Genomic DNA, 19,651 nt, shown 5'->3' with positions numbered 1-19,651 from the left:
CTTGAAAACCCCTCCTCCACGGGCCTATGTTTCAGGTGGGTGATAGTCTTTCTAGTTGCCACAAGTCTGGCTCATACCTGATAGCTGAATTTAATGAACAAGTTTACAGTCCTTGATCCAGTGATGCAGAAGATAAATTATTCATCTTGCTTTATGTAATTAGCACTCTGTGTGGAATTTGAAAATAAATTCCATAAATCTCTTGTGGAAATGTGCCTCGGCCTACGAATTCTGCACTGACAGAGTTTACCGGAAGTGCTTACGTCCTAACTGGGTCACTGTTCTTTCTGTCAGTCTACCCTCTCCTCTCCCCCTCCTCCACCCTAATTCATCTAGTTAGCAAATAAGTAACTAAATCTGCCTTGGCCAGCATAAAAGCTAAAACTTAGAATGAAGAGAAAGTGGTGCTTCTTCCACCTAGGCTTGTTGCATGGTTTATTATAGGCTCTGAGAAAATGTTACTTTATGACTCTTTTTGATTATTACAAAATGTCAGGGATTTCCTGGAGCTGGTTTTAAGCCAAACACCTTAACTGTATTCTCAGGTAAAGATATGAAAGAATAGAAAACCTGGTAAACTGAAGATACACTTTTAGCAATTAATTACAAATGATAGTATTATCATCTTCAGTTTGACTTCAAACTGAGATTTGGCCACATTTCCAGGGACACAGGGTGTAAAGATATGAATGGGTTGGAAAGGAGAAAGCTGTGATAAAAATATTAAATACAGAACAAATATAAGTTTCTGGTAGTAAAAATGAATGAAGTGCTGAAGTTATGGACAAATAAAGTTTAAAATGCCAAGCCATAAAGGATGAAGACTATTTGGGGTTTTTTAATAAGACAGGTGAGCTTTCATAGCAACAATAATAAAAGAAAACCCCTAGTAACTGCCTTAGGCAATAGCAGAAGCTGTTACGGTTGGTTTCCAATAATTCCCAAAGGCTGACTCAATTAAGAGCTCACATTCTGAACCAGAAAGGTTGAAAAACACTTTAAAAAAGAAAACTCTAAGTGGCTATTTGAGGACACTGGCATTCTCTCTTCTACATTTAGTATAGTTTCAGTTAATGAAAAATCATTTTATTTATATTATTCCACTTAGCCAAAGTACACTAGAAAATCAGAAGAATTAAAGCAATTTGCTGTTGTAATTCTCTTGGACCTTTAACTATATTTAACAAGCTACTAAGAAACCATGGTTTAACAGCCAAATAGAAGATGGGGAATTGTTTTTATTGAGTCAGGACAGAGTGCTATAGATGCTCTTGAGCAAAGAAAGTTCTGTGAAGTCACGTGTATCCAGAGGCTTTTACCTGCAAGTAACAGAATACTCAATTAGAAGCAGTTTAAACAATGAGAGCATTTAATTCTTGTAAAATACAAGAATCTGGAAGGAGGCTGACCCAGGATTGGTTAATAATCAGGGACCATCCTTTGCCCATGTCTTTCTTGGCTTTCCTTTCCCACAATTCCAAACACACTTCTTTACTAAATTTATTTTCAAATTACAAAGGAATGATGTACAGAGGAATTCACTCCAAGTCCCTCATAGCAGGAGGGAAAAGAGGGGAGCAATGTCTTCTTGTCTTCCTCTTTACATCGGGGAGGAGTTTTCCCCCAAAGTTCTGTCAAGTCCCCTCCCTAGACCTTTCTACATTTCACAGGTCAGACCTGGGTCATCTGCTTATCCCTGTCCTGGCAAAGGAGAAGAGAGATTACGTGATGAATTTGAACCAATAATAATGTACTTCCTGGAGCTGGAGACCCTTACTCTCTGTTGAACAAAACTGAGATTTTTTTTTTTGCAAGGAAAAGGGAGTGTGAGATGGTTATGGGTAAGTAATCAACAGTGTTTGTGATATTTAAAGGCATTAGCAGGTGAAAGGTGAGACATTGGTTTGAGGGCTTTAGCTGGTCATCACTATTCAAGGCATGCATAAGAAAGGAAATCTATCTTTCATTTGTTACACTGTTTAAATTGGGTAAAGATCTTAATGAAACCAGACATCAGACATGCCTTTGGAGGAGTTAAGCCACAGGAAGGCTCCTTGCTTGGAAGTAAAACTTGGCCAAATCTAATATAATTCTTCATTACATCTATTTTCAAGTAAAAAAGGAATGATGTCTCAGAGGTCCCTGGAATTCAGCCCCAAATGATACAAATACAATAAGCCAAATGGCTGAAATCACTTAAAAAATTTGACCAAAGCAAATATGCTTGCTCTCACGCTGTGATCAGAAGAGCAGCGAACTGCAAGCTTTGTTCAAAGCAAAGAGAGCGCGGAATTCTAAAGACGGGGGTCTTCAGAGGGGCCGAGAGATATTAGTAAACAGGCTTCGTTAATCCACCCAGGCCAGTCACAAGAGCCCGAGGGGTGCTCTCTGGTCTGCACTGTCATGAGATTTCAAAGGATTGAAATGAAAGACTATGAACTGTACACACACACACACCCATAACTCCATTATATCGTTGATAGCAGCAGGCGTGACTGCCATTCTCTACTGAGACTGAAAGTTTTTTGAAAAGGGTAGTTACTCCAAACAGAAACTACTCAGATTGGGCAGACCTCACGAGAGAAAGGACTGAGGAATCTTCCCACAAAAACAGACAAAACAAAGAGCTTCCTGCGGGATCACCTTCAACGCGGACATTTCCTACTCCCTGGAACAAGGTAAAAAGAGTGGGCACACGAGGGGAAAGAAGGTGCCCGTCCCCCAGGACTGACACTCAGCTGGTGCTCAAGCTGCAATCCTTCTAACGTTGACTCGAACCCCAAGTGCTCCTCCACCTCCCCACGACCCAATAAATTAAGGATTAATGGACGAAGGCTTACCGGATTCTGTTGTAGCCCATGGAAACTTGGTTAAAAACAAAACCAAAGGGGCAAGTTGAAGAGGGCTGTGGAAAAGCTTCTACCAACCCTTCAAACCTACTCTCTTCACACACCCTCTGTGATGCTTTGATGCAAACATCACTGGGGAAACAAACAGCATGTCTCCTCAGGGTCTCCCTGTCTTCTCGTCTCTGCAGTGGAAGAAGCATTCTTGTTTCTACCCAAGGCCAGTCCCTCCATCTGGGCTCCCCAGATTGAACCCTCCCACCCCATACCCTCTTAAAAGTACACCTCTATGCTCTTCTTTCTCTCTTTCCTCACCAGCCTCAAGCTCTCCTTCTATCCAGGAGCATACCTACCAACACCCAGACATGCTCTAGTATTTCCCATCACACAAAACCAAAAAGCTACCAAGCAACCAAAAAACCCTTATGCCTGAACATCTCCTTCCAGCCCCTGCCCCATTTTTCTTGTTTCCTTTATGGAAAAACTTCTCAAAAGAGTAATCCAGACTTGCTTCAAATGGAACAGAGCTTGTCAATCAACATTTGCTTTCTTTCAGGAACTCTGCTTCTCCTGGATGCTCTGTCCATACTCCTTTGGTTTCTTTCTTTTTTTTTTTTGACCTTGTTAGGTGCTTCTTTCCTTGAGTTCTGGCCAGATTCATTCTTGGGCTCTTTCTTTTCTCTTTCTAGTCTGGTGATCTACTCTAATCCTTAGGTTTTACATGCCATCCATATAGTGATGATTTTATTGATAAATTTTTATATCTGTACTTCAAACTCTCTTCTGAGCTTCAGATGTAGGTAGGGCCAACTTCAGATCTACCCATCTTGAACTTACATTTTAAAAAATATTTGACTGCACTGGATCTTAGTTGTTGCCTGCAGGATCTTTAGTTACAGCATGTGAAATCTTCCCTCCTAGCTCAGTCAGTAAAAAGAATGCCTGCAATGCAGGAGACCTGGGTTCCATTCCTGGGTTGGGAAGATCCCCTGGAGAAGGAAATGCCAACCCACTCCAGTATTCTTGACTGGAGAATCCCATGGACAGAGGAGCCTGACAGGCTACAGTCTATGGGGTCGCAAAGAGTTGGACAAGACTGAGCGAGTAAGCACACAGCAGACCCATGTGAACTCTACTTGTGGCATGTGGGGTCTGGTTCCCTGACCAGGGATTGAACCCAGGCCCCGGCACTGGAAGCGCAGAGTCTTAACTACTGAACTGCCAGGGAAGTCCCTTGCACCTACGTTTAAAACATTTTAAAGTTGGGTTGTTTCTTATTGTTGAGATTTAAGAGTTCTTTGTACTAATATATTTTGGGTAGCAGTTCTTTACCAGATGTATCTTCTCCAAGTATTTTCTCCCAGTCTGTGGCTTATCTTCTCATTTTCTCGACAGTGTCTTTTACAGAGCATAAGTTTTGAATTTTAATGCAGTTCAGCTCATTGATGGATTGCCATCTTTGGTGTTGTATCTAAAAAATCATCACCATACCTAAGGTGATGCAGATTTTCTCTCCTATGTTATCTTCTAGGATTTTTATAGTTTTGCATTTTACATTAAAGTCTGTAATCCATTTTGAGTTATTTTTTGTGACGGGGGTAAGCTCTATGTCAGGATCCTTTTTATTTTGGTATGTGGATGTCAGTGGTTCCAGCACCATTTGAAAGATATGTTGAAAATCTTTGCTCTGTTGTATTGCCTTTGTTCCTTTGTCAATGGTCAGTTGACTGTATCTTATGTGGGTTTATTTCTGGGCTCTCTGCTTCATTAATCTATTTGTCTATTCTTTCACCAATATCACAGTTTTTATTATTGTAGGTTTATAGTAAATGTTGGGCACTATCACCTACATTCAAAAGATTCTTGATTCCCACCCTTATATACATCCCATACCTCCTCCTCTCACAGATCTTTCCCATCTCAGTAAGTGGCACCATCATGCATCTACTTGCTCAGACTAAAAACCTAGGAATCATTCTCAGTTCTTCACTTCCCACCTCTCATCCATTCCATCAATATGTCTTGTGAATTCTTCCAATAAGCAGATCAAATCAAGCTGCATCTTTCCGTTTCTTCTTAATTCAAGTCGAGTCGATCTCACGGGTGCCTTCTATAACTGATCTCTCCTGTGTCCTGCTCTAAAGTCAGCAAGCCCCCTCACCCTCTTTTCTTTAAAAAAAACAAAAACAAAAACAAAACAAAAGCAGGAATAAGGATTTACCATACACTTTTTATATTCAGCCTTAAATGAAAACACAGCCAGTCTAAGCACAGTGGGTTTTTATGCGCTCTGTTGAAATCAGCTGAAGATAAGCAGTTCAGGCTAAATTCCTGAGGAGAAAGGGTAAAGCCTAGACTTTCACTGTCCACTACAGCAGCCACAAAGGCACATGTGACTGCTGAGCACTGGAAATGCGTCCAGTTTAAGCCGAAGTGTTGTAGGTATAAAATACACTCCAAGTCTCAAAAACAGTATGAAAAAAATCGAAACTGACTTACAATTTTTAGGTTGATTATATAGTAAAATGATAAGCTGGGTATATTGGGTTAAATAAAATACTGCATCAAAATGCATTATTTATTTAAAAGTGTGACAGTTTGAAAAATCTCAGTTACACACATGACTCACGGTAGTTTTCTATTGGACAGTAACACCTGCTGGCTGCCATTCTCTAACCTCCGACATCCCCCTTTCCTACTCCCAGGATCTCTTTGGGAATGAGGGCAGATGGGTCAAGATTCTAGGTGATTTTTGAAAATGTAAATCAGATTGAAGATCTGTATAGTTTTAAACTCTTTAAGAGCTAATCTGACTTTTATCTAAGAATAAGATGTCAGAACCTTCTCGAGTGGAAGGTTCTGCATAACCAAGAACCTTTTACTCACTCCACTTTAGCCACTCCAGCCTCCTGTTTCTCCCAAACTCCAGGTCCTTTCCTGCCTCCCAACCTCTGCATTTGCTGCTCCTTCTGCCTGGGATGCTTGTACCCTACTTCTTTCAATGGCTGCATACTTTTCCTTCTCCAAGTCTTGGCTTAAAGGAATACATAAAAGTTCTCAGATATGATGTAATTCTAGATGGATTTTTATTAATCCACTGCCTTTAAAACATTAATTCAGTTTTTTGGGTGAAAACTGCGTAACAACTATAATCCCATTTATGTAAAAACATATGTAGATGCTGCAAAGTGTCGGACATGACTTAGCAACTGAACAACATGATATATGCAGATGTGTACATATACGTAAGTACAATGATAACTATTTGCAAGAATACACACCAAACAGTTAATTGAAGGTTACCTCTGTGACCATACTATACGTATTGCTCTGCAACTTACTTTTTCGCAAAGCAAAATGAATAAGAAATCTTTCTATGCTACTCATATAATTATTTTATTCTTTTTAATGGCTGAAGGTATTCTTTTCTATGGATGTTTTAGAATTCATTTCACCATTTTCCTATATGGATGAATATTTAAATTGTTTCCAATTGTTTTTGCTGTTACAATGGAATATTATAGCTGACATAGATTTCAATTCTTTGGACCACAGAAAATAATTTACCTTCTCATCTATGGGAATGAGTCTTTTATCATAGTTTCTGAGATACCTCCCATTCAACAGTGACTATGTCCATCTTAAGCATTAACAATTTTTTTCTCTATAGTTTATATACTGATATTATTACTAACCAATATCTTTAAAAATTTAAAGTATATAAGCACTGTACAAAGACTCAACATTGCCAGTAACTTTGGGTATAAGGGTTATACCATGCAATCATTTAATGGAGGGGTACATTTCTTTTCTTTCTAAAATTGAGGTATAATTTAGGTATGGTAAAGTACTCAGGTCTTGACTGTACAGCTGGATGAAAATTTACATGTGTGCTGAGTGGCATGTAGGATCTAGTTCCCTAGACAGGGATGGAGACGTGCCCTCTGAAGTAAAAGTGCTGTGTCTTAATCGCTGGACCACCAGGGGAAGTCCCACGTAGGATACTTTTCAAGCTGTTTTTCCTTTAAATAAATACTCCTTTATGATTCTCATGGTAATAATAATTTGAAGGAGAGAGGGTAAGATGAAGAAATAGAGGCACCACAAGGGTCTGTTGGATATTCTATTATCTCTACGCATTCCTAGTCATTTATTTATTTTTAGAAAATGCTCATGGATATCCTAGGCTGGATTAACAGGAAAACTGTGGACTGCTGACACCTTTGGTGTTTATGTGATTCAGGCCAGCAGGATTTCCATTCTACCCTCCCAAACTCGTTACTATTCATTAAGGCCAAACTGGGTCATTCAATGCAAATAATGCTCTACTGTACTGGTTTAAAAATTACATTTTTTTTTTGACAAAGAAAATAATGAGCGGTGTTATTTGGTTAAGGGATTTAATTTCCTTGTGTCTTTACAAAAAAAGTAATAATGAGAGAGAAACAGGCCGTGGGCAGATTGTCAGTGACCTTAACTGCCAAGTGGAGATGTTTGGATTTCCTTACCCTTTTTCCCTTGCTGTCCAAAACCCCTGTGGTATTTCAGTTTACATTGTGCTAAATGGGATTTTGTGGCTATTCTGAAAATGTAATAACCAATTTCTGTGTGAAAATTTCAACTTCCAAATATAGAATTTATAATCTTTGCAACATGGTTTATCATTTTATGACTTGTCATTATGGTTAGCATTATTTAATCTTTCTGCTCCTCAGCTACTTCTTATTTATAGGCTAGGTAAGTTAAGCAAGATAGTCTGAAATGACATTTTCAGCCTTGGAATTCCATGATTTAGATGAGGTCCTGGCATGTTATTAGCAAAATATCAACATTCATCACTCAATTCAACTATTTCCTCTTTCAGAATATTCTTTAGCAACAATAAAGTATTAACATTTCCTCTACAGGACAGGTATTTAAGAAATACACGCTCTATAGTCTTCTTGAGTGTGGTTCATAAGGCCTGTTTAAGAGTGGCTACACTTTGGGGTGAAGTTAAAGGTAACTATATGGAATTTACATTTGTTGTGTGGTTATTATGTACCTGGAGCTCTCTTTAGTCCTTTTACCATAGGCCAGTTAATCTGTGATCTTCATTGTACATGTGAAGAATCTAAGAGGGGAGGAGTAATTTACAGAAGGCAACACTGAGGCAGTAGCAGTGATGCCTGATCCAGGTTGGATTAGAAGCTCTTTCCACCCAATAAATCTGTGCTTAGAACACAGAACAGAAGGTATAAATTCTAAAAAAGGTATAATGGAGACAAGACCAGGAAATGTCTATCTTTGCCAAGGTAAAAAGCCAGCTGCTACAAAAGAAATATGGCAGCTCGAATACAGTAGCTTAAAGAAGAGTGCAGTTTATTTCTCTTTCACGTTCCAGTTCCAAGGGAGGCAGTCAGGTCCTGTGTGCCATGCTCACGAGTCCCTCAGAGATGCAGGTTCCTGCCATTCCTTTGCTGCCCGCTAAGGTGCTGTCTTTGTTTGCGCGATTAACTGTGGGTTTTCTGGAAGGAAAGGAGCTCCTGAGGGGAGCAGTATCCAAGGTCTTAAGGCATTCATTCACATTCCTCTGATAAGAACTTAGTCACATGACCTCTACCTAGCTGCAGAGTCTGCTTGATAGTCTGCAGCTGGGTGCCCAGCTATTGTCTATTTAAACTATAAAGAAAGAATGCACGTGGTAGACAACTAGCATATCCTCCTATAAAGTCATTTTCTCACAATAAAATCAACACAGGATGGACGCGATAACCTGCAAATAACCTGCCTCAAACATAGTTTATACTGATGATCTAGAGAGTAAAGTTTTATAAAACAATGCCAACAGGACTAGGAACAAGTGATTGAAAAATAAATGATATGTTCTACTCCTTATACTCTAAGGCAACCAAGATGCCTTTTTTCACCAGAAAAAAATGGCAGTTTGCATGAAGACTAGGAGGAGGACCAAAGAAACTGAACATATCATATTTACCCCCTCTTCCACACTCCTGCGGCAAGAGACTACACTAGATGGGCTCCATGGGCCCTCCCTGCAGGCCACAGACACAGGTCCCTTATGACAGGTTCTTCCCTCCTTGGTTGCTTGCCAAAGCATGAAAGCAACTCTACTATCCGTGTAAGAAAGCAGATACAGAAATGCTCCCCTGGAGTGGTATCAAAATAGGGTTTGAGCCAAGCCCAAAGTGAAGTTATGAAGGTAATATGATAAAAACTAAACAAAAATGCTATCGGAAACTTTTAAAAATCAAATTTCTCTTACCAAAAAATCTGATTAAGATGGATCTACAGACAGGTGAAAAAAATTAACTTATAATCCTAAAAATACATTAACTATCACCAATATTAAAAGAGGGAAAACATGAAGATATAGGCATATACCCAGTTATCTATATGCAAAAGTTCTTGGAATTCTCAACTTTTGTAGCAAATGAAAATTTGTACACATATACAGAATACTGTAGGACTTCTAACCAAATTAAACATCTTCAGCATTTAATTTCAACCCTAATGAAGGCAGTTACCTCAAAACAAACTCCTGTCTCTTATTAAAACTTCTATTCTGCAATGTGCAATTATCACATTAGAAGTTAAGAGAAAGTAAAATTACACAATTTTGAAGCCTTTTTAATGAGATTCCAAACTTCTTTAAGACATCTATGCAATTTATTTTGGAGAGGACTCAAAAGCAAGAGACTGGATTTCTTCTTATATTGGTGAAATCCCAAACAATCCACAAATCTCTACATTTCTCCAATTCAGAAGTATAACAGGAATTTTCACTGCAAACTTGGTCAACTGCACCTGTACAAGAGTTTCGCTTATGTTTTACTTAATTCTTAAAAAAAAAAAAAAAAAAATTTTTTTTCCACTTAATTTTATTCTTATTTCCCTGCTGCAGTTCTGATTTTTATGTTAGGAAAAGAATATCAGTATCTGATTCTCATAAAGAACATACTCAACTAAAGAGTTTCTAAACTGCATTCATTACTCAATCAAATCATCTTTAAGCACCCTTTCCTCTTTATAGCACGTTAAAGAAGTGAAAGTTTTAGTCACTCAGTTGTGTCTGACTCTTTGCGACCCCATGAACTGTAGCCCACCAGGCTCCTCTGTCCATGAACTCTCCAGGTAAGAATACTGGACTGGGTTGCCACTCCCTTCTCCAGGGGATCTTTCCAACCCAGGGATGGAACCTAGATCTCCTGCATTGCAGGTGGATTCTTTACCATCTGAGCCACCAGGGAAGCCCCCTTTATAGCAAATTGCCCTGAAAATCACTTCTTGCTTTTTGTGCTACATTAAGTAACTTTCAGTGTTAAGTTTATGTGTGTTTTTACCTTTAATGTAACAAAATAACACAGTAGAGGCAACAGCTGGCCTAGCTGGGGGTCTGCACTTCACTGAAATGGTCCTCTGATCACAAGGGCAGCCTTGCAGGAGTGTTAACTGGGAGAGAAAGGGAGGGTTCAGGGAGGAACGCGACCACTGTCCCTGTAAGAGAAGAAGGCTAAGTGGCAAACGATCTCCAGATAACTACTTAACCATATTTTTCTTTCAGAATGTTCTGCTACAATTTTAGAAAGTGCTTAACTTGCATACACTAAAGTTTCAACTCATCTTAAGATATTTTAATAGCAAGTATTTTAAAAGTTTTAAAATTTTCAAGATCTAATCTTTTCAGTAACTACTTTTTATACTCACTACTGAATCGAAACAAAATTATAACTCATCAGATATGAATGGGTTAGTTTTCACAACAATTTCATCACAATAATGTCAAAGGAATGATTAAAAATGAACATTCTCTCCAATGTGGTCAGAACGACAACAACAACAAATCCTTTCATTTTTGAGGCAGAATTTTTTCCCAGCACTATTTTGTTTTTGGTCATAGTCACCTAGGATATATCTTTTGTGATATCATCGCTATCATCTTTCAATAAATGTCCATCTACAAAATTAATTATCTTTCTGGACAAATCCCTGATACACTATTCTTCTGATTCCTGTGAAAGACCCACTTTTAAGATACAATTGCAGCTGCCCCACACGCTAGTTACTGTGTCATACGCATGCCTTAAAATTCTGTAATCAGCAACCGCCAGGTGCCGTATCGCATTCAGCACACCAGAGTCAGTCAATACAGACATCCCCAAACACACCAAGGCTGGTTTTGTCAAATGTTTTATTGAGTGTAGACATCTGGAGTACTGTAAAACATGCATTATCTGTAGATTCAAAAGGAGCAAGCCACATTGTCCTCACTGTCAAATGTGTCAGGCTTGGCATACATGATGGAGATTAATGAAGTATCATGAGAGTAATATGGTTCCTGAAAAGCTTCTACAATTTGGAGTAGGGTCTTAATCACGGGAAAAGCAAAGCTGTTCACGTTTAGTGAACTTGCAGCTCATTGGAGGTACACAGTATTTCAATTTTAAAATGAATAAAAATAATTGTTTGTGGAAGATTCCCATCACCCCAACTTTACCTGCCCTTTCAGTTTTCAGAAATTTTAATTAAAAAAAAAAGTATATGCCATTTGGAAGTTGTACATTTATCTGAGCAATAATTAAAATTTATTTCTTCTTCGGTTGCTGAGGTGTATTAAATTTGAAGAAGATAATATCTCCATCTTCAACAATATAATTTCTGCCTTGTTGTCTGTACTTTCCAGCGGCCTGTAAATAAGAAATACAAAGGAAATGTGTTCATTTATAATGAAATATATAAGGTAAATGGTAGGAGCACATGCAAAAAACTATTCTAAGTCTTGGGTCAGATTAAAGGAAAAAAAAAATACAGGAAGGCACACAAGTTCAAAACTAGACTTGGAGAGAAGCAAAGTATTCCTGATTTGGGCAGCACTAGATTTTCCATACATACATAATCATAATGTATTCTCCACTAAATTGTTGGTACATAAATGTAATTATACCAATATCATTAAGTTTCATTACATGCTGTTTATGGTACATTTCTGATGTGTCTGCAAACATCCGGCAAGTCACTGTAACAAACAGATCAAACCAGGCAGGAAAAAAGGATTATATAGCTAGGTTAAAGCTGCAATATTTACTTAAAAGAAATTCTTTGGTGATACTGATGATGCCAAAGACACAGCATGCTACAATTATCAATTGTAATTACAGATTTTAAATTGCTTCTTTGTAGTTTTTAATTTTATCTTGACAATGACCATACACAGTGGTGTATACTAAAATTCAACATACAGAAGTTTACTGACTAATGGCCCTAGTTACAAGCAGACTCTAACAGGTTGGAACTGCAAAGATAGGTATTTTTTTCCACTTGTAAATCAGTCGGCAAAGCAACTGATTCCACCTGCTGGCACGCAGATCAAGATGAGCAATCTTCTGGTGATTCTTATACAAATAAGCAGCAGTTGCGCAGACTCAGGTTCGCCGCAGGGCACAGCACACACACTTCACCCTCAGCACCACAGGCTCTTCAGCATCCACGCATCTACACCAAACACTGCTCACCACCAACCCGTCCCACCACCTGACATCAACCACTCAACACGGACGACCTGAGGATCTTGTAGAGAAACAAAAAATTCTCAAAAGTATTTTCCTTCTGCTGGAATTTACTGAGAACATGAAGCCTTTGACCAACAAGATTAGTACTTCCCTTTGAAGATATTGATAAGAATGTTCAAAGTCAAGTGCAATTATACTAATCAGAAACAAGACTAAGAAAGATCACACATCTGAGGTTAAAATCAACAAACCAGGTCACAGAGCCCTAGTAAGCATATTACAATTATCTAGACCACATGTAAAAATCACCTAAAAAGTGCTTTTTAAAAGCACTTCATTTTTAAAATGAAGCTAATTTTTAAAAAGTCAGTAATACTCTAACATTTTAAAAGGCATACACACACACACACACACACACACACAATACCCTTGTATGATTTTTCCAAAGTTGTGATGTATGGAAGGCTGTGTGCTACTTGTTTTGAGAATCTAAAGTCCAATGTTCTAAAACTATATAGACAATTTAAATCAAATACATAATTGACATGACATATTAAATTTAAGTTTATATACTTTGTTATGACTCAAGTTTACTACTAATTAAAGGTGACAGTGTTCCTTTAAATTCTCTAGAGACCATTTAATCCATTTCCACTGCTATCAGAAACACTGGTTGGAAAAAAAAATCAATACCCATTTGTGAATCTTGAGTATGTATTAAACAAGACACGTCTAACCAGTTCATTTGCACTTGAAAGCAGCCATCTGTAGAAGCCAGCTTTGCCTAAGCAGATATGATTGCTAATAATGTGATATCCCTGTAGACTACAAAGCCCACAGAGCTATTCAGTATATAGTTCACAGCACTGGCATTAAATTAGTTATGCTGCGCTGATGTTTGAAATACATATACATACATACACATATACACAATCTTGCTCTCAAACCTAAAACTTATGTGACAATATGCAAGTATTTGCTGAATAAAAGAAATTCATAAATGCTTTATTTAATTTGGAGTTCAAATTTTGAAATGTTAGTTTTAGAAATTAAAAAAAAAAAAAAAAAAGAAACAAAAAAGCATAAAATACTGAAAAGCCAGAGGTCAACCTTTTCCAGTTTATTGCATAAAACCTCCTAGTTAGTGTTAAGCATTTTGTGTGTGTGTGTGTTAAGCATTTCTACAAGCAGGCAAATTTTTTTTTTTACTGTATATTATAAAATTTCTGTATTGTTAAAGGAAGTATTCACAATTTATGTAACTTTCAAGTTTATTACAACTTAGACATCCATTAAGGGTTGGTAAAACAGGCTTATCCCATGAGAACATAAAAAAGAAGCATCTGATTTCTGAATTCTAGTAACAGAAAAATATCCTTATTTTAACCTTTAGTCTATGAAAAATATATATGCCAGCATGACATAACATGCTGAAAAATAATCTGAGATTTTTCAAGTCTAATTAGTATTCTTGACAAAGTTCAATCTTAATACACTGAACTAGCATATCTATCTATCGACACAGATGACAACACTGAGAAGTCAATGACTTTGTTTAGTTATAAACTGTAACTTCTTTCACTCCTTTTAAAAAAACAAAATGGCTCTCATTCAACATTGAACCAACTACACCAAGATTTCCCCCTTCTCTTTCTAGGGTTTCAACAATTCTATTATACTCCTGCTATTCCATATGATCTCTCCAATGATACCAATAAGAATAAACTTTTTTGCATTTCTTTAAAATTAGGAAATAAACAAGACTTCTTTAAAAGATTTTTAAAAACATCTTCTATACCAGTCCTCAAATAACAAACTACAGGTAATGAACCCTGCTTATAAGGTCAGTTTACCTCCCTACCTGTCTGGGGATTAGAGTTGACACACCTACTGGATTTTGCTAAGTAAACCTAATAAAGTCAAACAAAATCAAGTCTGTAACAGAGTTTAAATTAAAAGAAATCATTCATTACGTCTGTATAACATAGCTTCACTATTAGTGGATGCAAACTAAATTATACTTATTAGCTAAAATAAAGCACAATTTTGGACCTGCCCTCTAGTGTTGAGAAAGCAAATTAAGCTCTCAGAGATCTTTTTCTTTAAAAAAAGTACAACCGTGAAGTTCAGCAAAAACAGGTTTCACTTGACTAAATTTACATTGTTTTCCTTGAATTAATCCATATGCATACATACTACTTTTATTTATGATATTCAAGTATAATAAGTGCAAGTTTTCACTGGTCATCAGTGAACAAATTCTTTGAAATTATTGATAACTACTTAAAGCCAGCTTTAAAATTTCTTTTTCAGTTTTAGAAAAACACCACAAAATTACTAACAATTTATACATTAAAAAAATGCCTAAAAGTATGTAAATATCTATGGCTCAGTTGTTAGTACATACAGTTGATAGTTAACACTAATGCTGAGACAATTTAAAAGATCGTTATCATTCATTTTAAGCATGAGTATCTTCATATTAGCAAAAATTATTAAGTATTAAACTAGAAAATAATTCCTTACCTTGACTGCATTTTCAGAACCTTCCTCTTTAAAATCTTCGTATTTCATTACTTCAGCCATAATGAATCCTTTTTCAAAATCTGTGTGAATCTTTCCTGCAGCTTGAGGAGCCTTCGTCCCTTTCTTTGAAAAGGAAGACCAGGGGAAAATAATTGCATTTAAGATGACTGATGGAAAGCGTAGAGTTTCTTTTCTTTTATCTGCAGTTGGGTTCAACTTAAACTTAGTTTAATAACAGTTAAGATGTCTGATATACAATTAGAACATTTTCAATATAGGGCACTATCTGTGCAGCAGATTTAGCACAGACAAATCAGTAGATGTTAAAGAAGCGTAGCTTTGTTTTTCCTAACAGTCATCCACAGATTTATCGATTTAGATGCAGTGGCCTGGTTTGGTGTAGGTTTCATTTTGATTTTCTATTCTTCACAGTGGAAAAAAAAAATAAGGATTTTAAAAGTAGCTTTCAAGCTGAATTATCAAAGGTTTTAAAAAGATAAAAAGCCTTGAAAATTTCAGCTCATCTAAAGAACATATAAAAATCAATATATAAAGGGACATTTTTAAGACATTTCCAACAAATCATACAATCTATGTTCAGCAAATAATTTTAAAATCCTCATAAAATTTTGAACACTTTACATAGTAAACCCTGCCTCTAACCACCATGAGAGAAAATTCAAGTTGATATAGGAAGAGAAATGTCTTGTAATTACCCCATATGTTAAACTACAAGGACATACATTCCAGACACACACAAGCATGGAAAGAAATTTGAGAAATAATGGTGACCTAAAGGCTGCTTAATAAAGCATGTTAAAGTGATAAGGAGTCTGACACCACAAAGCACAGTTTTTACAATGAAAGATGTATTGGGTTAATATGGCTACTCACTGATGCTTACCTGACTACATATCCTAGCACATTAAATCATGGGTACTTACAATCAGTCTTAAGATAAACCAGCTTTCACATTTTCAAGCCCAGAACATGTTATCTTTCCTTCTGCACATACTTAAGTTTGGAAGTTTTAAGGCTTTAAAATATATAGTAAAAATAAACCCTGGCAATTTGTTTACCAACCCAAATTGCTTTGACATAATTTGTATGTCGATATAAAAGGACCTTAGTTATAAGTCAATCAAGCATTTTTTTTAACAAAGAAAAGAAGAGATCAAAGAAAAGTGAATCTCACATTCACACAACGCCTTTAATATTATGTTGAACTGACTTCATGTTCCTATCCATCTTAAATCAAAATAAATGTAATAATAAATTAATGTAGTCCATGAAAACAGGAATGAAAGCAGCCCTAAAATTAGGATGTACCATACACTAAGAAAGCATAATAAAAGAATGAGTAAGACACTGAATATTTCTGAAAGTTCGGATGTTATTTTTAGACTCTGTAACATGATTTCGGATTACATATGTTTCAAAATATTTTTCAACAGTAACTACCGTATTACAATGTATTTTCATTTAAAAGCCAGCCATTACAGTTCTGTTTCTATTGTCCTTTGGGAATAAATTAGTCATTCTTTCTGGTGGCAATCAGTTATATATCAATATTTTAAAAATACACATCACATTATTAAAGAAGACTGAATATAAATCACTGTAAAAATAAACACTATTTCTATAAATTCAAATTTTAAAAGGCATGAATTATTACACATTGAGTTTAGCTCTTTGAGCCCAACTGTGTATCTATGAAGAGCATAATGATGTCATATTGCTTTTATTGCTGAAAATGTAATCCGAGCAAAGCAAAGGAGGAAAGAACCACCCGCAACCCAAACAAACTTAGCGAATACAAAATGAAAAGCAACATCAATTTCACTGCAGACAAACCCAGTCACACAGATTAAGCAAGCACAATACTGGTGCGTCTTATCTCTGACCACAGGAGGAGGGTAGACAGATTCTACAGGATGAAGAAATTCAGACTATGTAATAGGCAGAATCAATTGTTACCTGCCTCAATCAATGCCGCTCCACTTTCACTGTTCAGCAGCTCACAAATAATTAAAGTTATCCTGGACAAAAACCTCATCTGTAATGACTAGCTAACCGCCACCATGACAAACTTCAAAGTCAGTGATATCAATCTGAATTCAATAGTGTGGAACTGGATATAGCTGATGAATAAGTATGAATCTTACCCTGATGGTCCATGCACGCACTTCATCTGGGCCTGCAGTGAAAAAGTATTCTAGTTGGAGTGCTGCAAACCCAGCCTTAATGATCTTTGGCAAAGCGCTGAAATAAAATGAAACAAATTCACTCAACATATAAGTAGATTGTGCCAGAGATCAGTATGAACCTAAAATATTCATTTCAAGCAGAAAATGTTAGAGAGATTAGTAAATGACCATTTTTCTTTTATAATACACTTGAAGAGGTCAGAAAGCATGTAACTATTCCTAAAAAATCTCTTCAAAAATTAGTTTTAATTATATTAGTCTGAATATATCATTTTGAATTGTTTACTATAGAAAAAGAAAAATTTGATCTACCCATTCTATGGTTATTTTCCTCCAGTATCAATTATTTCCCAGACGTGGGTCATGAAAGCAAAATTATTTGATTGAAATCCAATGTTTAAACAATATATTACTGTTACTCAGAAAAAATTAAGGCAACTGATTCACTCTTTCCCCGCCCCCACTGAACATGACGAAAGAGTTTTGGCGATCATTCCTTCTCAAAAATATACATAACTAATACCTATGTTATAATTAAAACACTGTACGGAGATGACAGATGACAGTTAAAAACTTAATTTAAAATAAATCTTTTCACTCTGTCTCATGGTAAAGAAAGGAGAAGATTCCCTCTTTATAATGGTAATTACTCTGTCATTTATTATTCTATCAGCGCAAGCAATTAAATTACTGCAAGGAAATAGTTGATAATAAAGTGTAGGGAAAATGAATGCTAATTAACCTTTGTGTCATGTTCGCTTCCAGATACTTCTGTCTCTCCTCAGCACTCAATTCTTGCAACCTGAGTTCCAAGGCCCCACTAAAAGGAATGACCAAGGCACCTGGGTCATACTTGTCCACCCACTCTTTAATTTTTATCAACCTGTAGACAAAAAAGGGCACAACATTATCTTGTAGTGCATGCATGACTGTACCACATTCATTATTATCAAGTAGCACATACATATTCATAAGAATTGCACGGTTTTATGATGCCATCTTTTTGTGTATAGCTTTCCAAGGTCAAGGCATTAACAGGCAGCAACTGCTTCAGGTATACGCCATAATATTTTACTGTAATCTAGTTTTACCTTAACATATTATCTATAGGAACTATGATACAAATATTTAAAACTTTTTGCAGTTACACTAAATTCATTCAGTATTAATACCTGTGACCTTGAGAATCTCAATGTTATGATTTATTATCTTCCTTTACAAAGTAAATTTTTAAAAGCAAAAAACACAAAGTTCTGGATGTATAGGAATCACACCTAAAAGTATCAGCTAATTTTGAGGAGCTCTGACAAACAAATAATTTGTTCCCTCCAGATATCTATATGCCTGGTTCAATTCCTTCTTGGACTAATAAGAACTTACAGTTGTCACTGGTTTTGAGATTCTTGCTAATCCCCCCAAAAGTCCAAAAATACAGGTTTACAAACCTAGTTGATCGTGTATACATTGTTCTTATGAATCTCACTTTTGTAGGATCATGAATAACAGAACTACAGAGGAAATAAATTCCTTTAATAGAAAAGGGTTTGGAAAGCCAAATCAGTTAGGAAATTGATATCAAGTATTACCTGAAAAGACATTATTGATTCTTTTTAGAATCATTTCAAATTCAAAATCATTATTGAGTGATTTCTTCCCAAGCATGTAATTTTTTTTCTTTTTTTTTTATTGAAGGATAATTGCTTTACAGAATTTTGTAAGCATGGAGTAATTTAGCAAAGTGGCAGTTAGAGCATAAATGATATAGGTGTAGTGAGTATATTAACTAGATTCTGATCCTACCACTATGCTAGCTTTTTACTCGTGGGCAGGTTTCTAAACCTTTCTAAACTTCAGTTTCCTTATTCATGGAAATAGTAAGAGTACATATTACATTGTAGGTAAAGAACCTAGAAAAGTAAAGTTTGGCATTATCATAAACAAATATTAACAGCAATTACTATTAATATTTTTTACTCTCAGATAATCACAGCAGACATGCCTATGATTCTGGGATAGAACTTAGTATGGAAATGGGTATAGATTTCACAGTTCGATGTATATCAGTCTTATACTTAGCTCCCATATTTAGACCAAGGCTTTAATAACTATCCTGGTAGAAAATTGAGGCAGAAATCCTTTAAAAAACAATGTAAATGTCACTACAGTGGACAAGAAACACAAGAACTAAACTCTAATACTGACCATCAAAGAAAATGGCAGTGATCAGAGTTATCAGAGAATTAAGAACATGGACTACTGAGTAGAATGGGATAAAGGAGTGAAAAACTCACACAACAGTTCATACATTTTGCTATATAAGGCTAACCTGTAATTTATTTAATATTTATCAATGGGGAACTCCCTGGTGGCCCAGTGGTTAAGATTCCATCCTTTCATTGCAGGGGGCATAAGTTCAATCCCTGATTGGGGAACTAAGATCCCACATGCTGCATGGTGTGGCCAAAAAAAAAAAATTATCAGTGATTTTTAATCTTTGTAATATTTTTTTTTCCTTTTGGTCATATCCTAGAAATAATGGACCAATCCCTAAGATGTATTTTGG

The 19,651-nt window shown here is 36.2% G+C and overlaps 1 protein-coding gene across 2 annotated transcripts in view; it reads right to left on the bottom strand.

Annotated features, from left to right (window-relative positions):
- Positions 1–1,220: 1,220 nt before the first annotated feature.
- OLA1 (Obg like ATPase 1) overlaps positions 1,221–19,651 on the bottom strand; it is a 166,029-nt gene continuing 147,598 nt past the window's right edge. For both annotated transcript variants that reach the window (XM_070476003.1, XM_070476004.1), the window contains 5 exons: positions 17,831–17,971; positions 17,047–17,143; positions 14,882–15,004; positions 10,190–11,533; positions 1,221–1,319 (listed from right to left, as the gene is read on the bottom strand). In XM_070476003.1, the coding sequence (XP_070332104.1) occupies positions 11,432–11,533; positions 14,882–15,004; positions 17,047–17,143; positions 17,831–17,971 (463 nt within the window). In that variant the 3' untranslated portion in view covers positions 1,221–1,319; positions 10,190–11,431. The remainder of the gene's footprint in view (positions 1,320–10,189; positions 11,534–14,881; positions 15,005–17,046; positions 17,144–17,830; positions 17,972–19,651) is intronic.

Source organism: Odocoileus virginianus, chromosome 13 (assembly GCF_023699985.2).
Source record: "Odocoileus virginianus isolate 20LAN1187 ecotype Illinois chromosome 13, Ovbor_1.2, whole genome shotgun sequence".
Classification (NCBI taxonomy): Eukaryota; Metazoa; Chordata; class Mammalia; order Artiodactyla; family Cervidae; genus Odocoileus; species Odocoileus virginianus.
Note: the sequence above shows the minus strand (reverse complement) of the source record. Positions and strands in the feature narration are given on the sequence as shown.